At 38.1% G+C, this 4,307-nt stretch overlaps 1 protein-coding gene across 1 annotated transcript; it reads right to left on the bottom strand.

Moving 5' to 3' along the window:
• Positions 1–308: 308 nt before the first annotated feature.
• Positions 309–719, bottom strand: LOC137636121 (zinc finger BED domain-containing protein 5-like). Its single transcript, XM_068368550.1, has one exon. The coding sequence runs from the start codon at positions 717–719 to the stop codon at positions 309–311; it is 411 nt and encodes a 136-aa protein (XP_068224651.1).
• Between the last annotated feature and the right edge of the window lie 3,588 nt (positions 720–4,307).

Raw genomic sequence — 4,307 nt, 5'->3', positions numbered from 1 at the left:
TTCTCCCAAATCCAACACTGCCAAAAAAGACAAAAAAAATAAAAATTTATAAATAAAATATTGATGAAAAGAACACCCTTGGTTTATTACAAAATTTACAGTCATTATCTTATATTGATAGATTTCTGTGATATATTTAACCTACATCACTAGACTACACAAGACTAGCAGACAATGGCAAATTTGATTTGGATGGGCAAAAGTTCAATTAAACTCTGCATATTTTATCACACATCAGTGGGAAGGCTGATATTGTCTCTTTTTAGTCAGTTGATGAATCCGAGGTTATGTCACTGACAATGCACATCTCATGTCGGGGTCCACATCCAATCGGTTCTAGCTTTTATTCTTGATTTGTAGAAGGATGGAGAAAAAGGCAAGAGTAGTTGAAGTGCAATCTCACTGACTTTTGGATATGACTGATACATCGAACACCAGAATACAATCAGAGATTTTTCTTCATAGAGATCTTTGGCAGCAGATTCATGTTTGAGATCAAGGAACTCGTCCTGAACAACACTGGGAATAGCAGTAATATCAAGGGTGCTGGAGAATGGATTCTTTACCAACTTCCCCTTTTCCTCCTCGATTTCTGGGAAGTAAATATTAAGTTCACTTTCGAAAGATCTCAGATGCTGAATGATTTTAGTTTTAAGTAATGGATCAAGCAGACTATCTTCTTCATTCTCGTCAAGGACAGCTGAAAGGTTTTCAAACATGACAACATTCTCGGCACCGACTCTCCTTTGCTAATTCTGGAGCTTAGCAAGAAATCCACGAAAACTGTCCATCATTTGAAACACATTTCTTTCCTTGCCCTGTAGCTTTAGATTCAACCTATCTAGCTGCTCAAATATATCTGCTAAGTATGCAAGACGTGGTTCCCACAAAACCTCATTGAAGTGACTCAACCGATCATCTTTCCCTGGCATTTCCAGAAACAATTTAACCTCCCCCCCCCCCCCGAAGTTCAAACACTCGATTCACAACATTGCCCTTGGAAAGCCAGCACACTTTGGAGTAAAATAAGAAAGCTTCATGCTCCGAATCCGTGTCTCTACACAGGTTCTGGAAAAGGCGAGAGTTCAGAGCTCCTGGTTTTACAAAGTTGACGCATTTGACCACTGCCTCCAGGATCTTGCAAAGTTCATCAGAGAGGGTTTTCAACGCCAGTGAAAAACAATGGATCATACAATGAACCCCCTTGGTATTCGAAGCTACTTCTGTGACACGCTTTTGGAACCTTGATTTTGACCCCAGCATTGCTGGAGCTCCATCTGTACAGATTCCACAACAATTTTTCCATGGGATCCTGTAGCTTTGAAGAAAGAAGAAATCTTTTCCATCACATCTTCAGCAGTTGTGGTGGTCTCAAGCTGTTTACATAACAGATATTCTTCCTTGATATCACACAAGAAAACATACCTAACAAACACAAGTACCTGTGCACAAGAACTCACATCCGTTGACTCATCCAGTTGTATTGCAAACATACCAGCTGGAGACGATTTGATCTCCTGTATCACTTTTTCCTTTGGGTCATCTGACATTTCATTAATCCTCCACTTCACTATGTCGTTTGACGAGGAAATTTGTTGAAATTTGCGTTCACTTGCATCTCCAAGAACACGCTTGACCATCTTTAAAGTACATGACTTAATTAACGTTTCACCAATAGTGTGAGGCTTCTTTTGCTTTGCTATTTCGATGGCACCTTCATATGATACTTCAACTACACTTGAGGTCTGTTGTTGGAAAGCACCAGTCGCATCCAGTTTCTGTTTTCTCCACTATGTTTTCCCAAATTACTTTCATGGCACCTGAAGAAATCGGGGTCTTTCTCAGCATACTGTGGATGAATGGTCAGCAAATGATGCTTCAACTTACTAGGCCTCATAGAGTCGGTCCCCAGCACTTTGAAGCGCAGTACACACTGAGGTTTCTCGATGCCATCAGCAAGGATTGATATAAATCCGTAGCTAATGTACTCTTCACTGTGCACAGTAAGTGTGTAGGACCTACACACTTGCTGGAAGAAGAAAAATTCTTCACAAGCATCATTTCATCACAGCCAGGCTAATTCACAATAATTTTATCAAATCCCCTCACACTTTGGAATTTCCATCAATGTGAAATTTCAAAAGCCTGCATAATGCTTCACGTGGCACTCAAAAACAATTGAACTTGTATTTTATATGCTTTGTATACTAAACAGCACAGGTGCTAACTCTCTCCAAGTTTTTTGCACATTATAAACTACACTCTTATATGCAACGTATATGTTTCTTAATTGTGTTTACTTTTATTTCATACAGTGCAGCTTAAATTGATACAAAAGTACAGTCAGCAGGTAAAAACTTTCACTCAGAGAGGATATCACCCTACTATGGGGCTATTTTCTACCCCAATCAAGTGAGAATTTCCTGTCGTGATCTTTAACTCCTCTATGTTCTTTCTTGATCTGATATTGTTGTTAAGCCAAGCCAATGGCACCACATCAGACATGTAAGTGTGGGGTACGTTCAGTGAATAACATTGGTTGTTTTGATATATGCATATTCTTAATGGCGTATGTAAATTACTTTGTCTTTGATATCCACATGCTTATTCATGACAGTACCTCTTCTGCGTGACTGGTATTCTAGCTAGCATCTCCAAGCCCATCAACAGTGTTGTTTGTAGTGGACCTCATTGCTCACAGCACTCAATAAACCTCTACTTGACTCCCTACTATGTGTAGGGTATTGTTGCAATTACCTGTTAGGAGAAACAATAACAGATTAAGTCATTTCTTTTGGCGGAGCTTGAGGCTTACTAATTAAATTTTATAATGAATAATTAACAATTTTGAACTTAACATGTATTTTCGTAACACACAAAGTTTTTTTTTTCACAAAAACACTTATTCATTGTAATGCCACCAGATTTGCATTGACAGGTTTTCTTCTCACATGTTTTCTGGCACCCATATACTTTTAGTATGTTATCTGATAGTGGTTTGAGGTTTTTGAATGGAGCAACCTCCAAAATTGGTCCCCCATCCATTTTCAAGTGGGTCAGGCTAACTTGGTTTAAGAAAGGAAGATGTATCATTGATTAGAAAAGCACACCTATGAATATGGCCTCTAACCAGCAAGCTAGTTGGGAGATTATCAATGCTTGAACCATTGACATAATGCTCAAGTCTTAGCTTATCAAATGTATGTGCAGTGGTTTTAGCTCTAGCTCCTGCCCATACTTTGACAAGATACCGCTCAGTTTGAGCAATGTTAGGCTCATATAATAGCTCTGTTTCACCAACATTGCCTAGATAGTAGTCAGGAGGACATGATAGTGTAGCATGCTTGGTGTAAATCTTGCTGATATAGTTATTTTCAGTTAGAATATAGGCCTTATCTTTTTTTTTTTTTTTTTTTTTTTTTTTTTTTTTTTTTTTTTACAAAGTTGAGCCAAACACTGTAAAGGCTTAATTGACAGGGATCATTCTCATGTGGTAACCTGTGCCATACTGAAGCCAAAGTTCCTTCAATCCCTGGACTTGCAGCACATATTCTATATGCCGAATGACCTTATAGTCTGTTTCCTCCGGCCAATTATTCAGTTCATGTACCATTGAACTGAAGATCATATTAATATTTCTATTGAAGATGTTTATAGAACCACGGTGTACCAACTGAATATTATCTGTTACTACCTCAGACCCAAAATCTTTTTTACATTACTGGTTTGGGTGTAGGGTTGTCCCCACCTTACAAGGGTGATTTTTGCCATTTTTTTTTCTTTGCTAAAAGTCTTTCTATTGCCTATCAGAAGGCCGTGATATGTGTAGAATTCATCTCCAGCCTCTATAATGCCCCCCCCCCCCTGGTCATCAACGCCCCCCTCATGTTAATAGTAAAAATACGAAATATCATTAGTTATTGTCTAATTTTTATAGTCTACCCCTTAAAAACTGTTCAAAGTCATTTTCTCATATCAGTGACATCAAAGAAAATGGGCTCAGGGTTGACTATGATTTTATATCCAATATTTTTGTCATCAGACAAAAATCGTAATTTCTCGTTTTTTCTTTTTCGGGAGAGGGGTGTATTTCTTTGCTTGTCCTGCTCTTATGCCTTAAGTAATATAATATTTAGATGCTTTAGGCCATCAAGTGACATAATACCTACAAAAACACAGAAGGTTTTTTCCCTAAATCGAGATTTTGATTTTTGGTGAATATTTATTTCTAGGTATCCCTCCATCACCAGCCGGGCTTTCACTAAAGTTATTGCTCGTTTTTTTCCTGCTGTGTGCTTATTTACTGT

Source organism: Palaemon carinicauda, chromosome 1 (genome assembly GCF_036898095.1).
Source record: "Palaemon carinicauda isolate YSFRI2023 chromosome 1, ASM3689809v2, whole genome shotgun sequence".
Lineage (NCBI taxonomy): Eukaryota > Metazoa > Arthropoda > Malacostraca > Decapoda > Palaemonidae > Palaemon > Palaemon carinicauda.
This window is presented reverse-complemented; position numbering and strand designations above follow the sequence as displayed.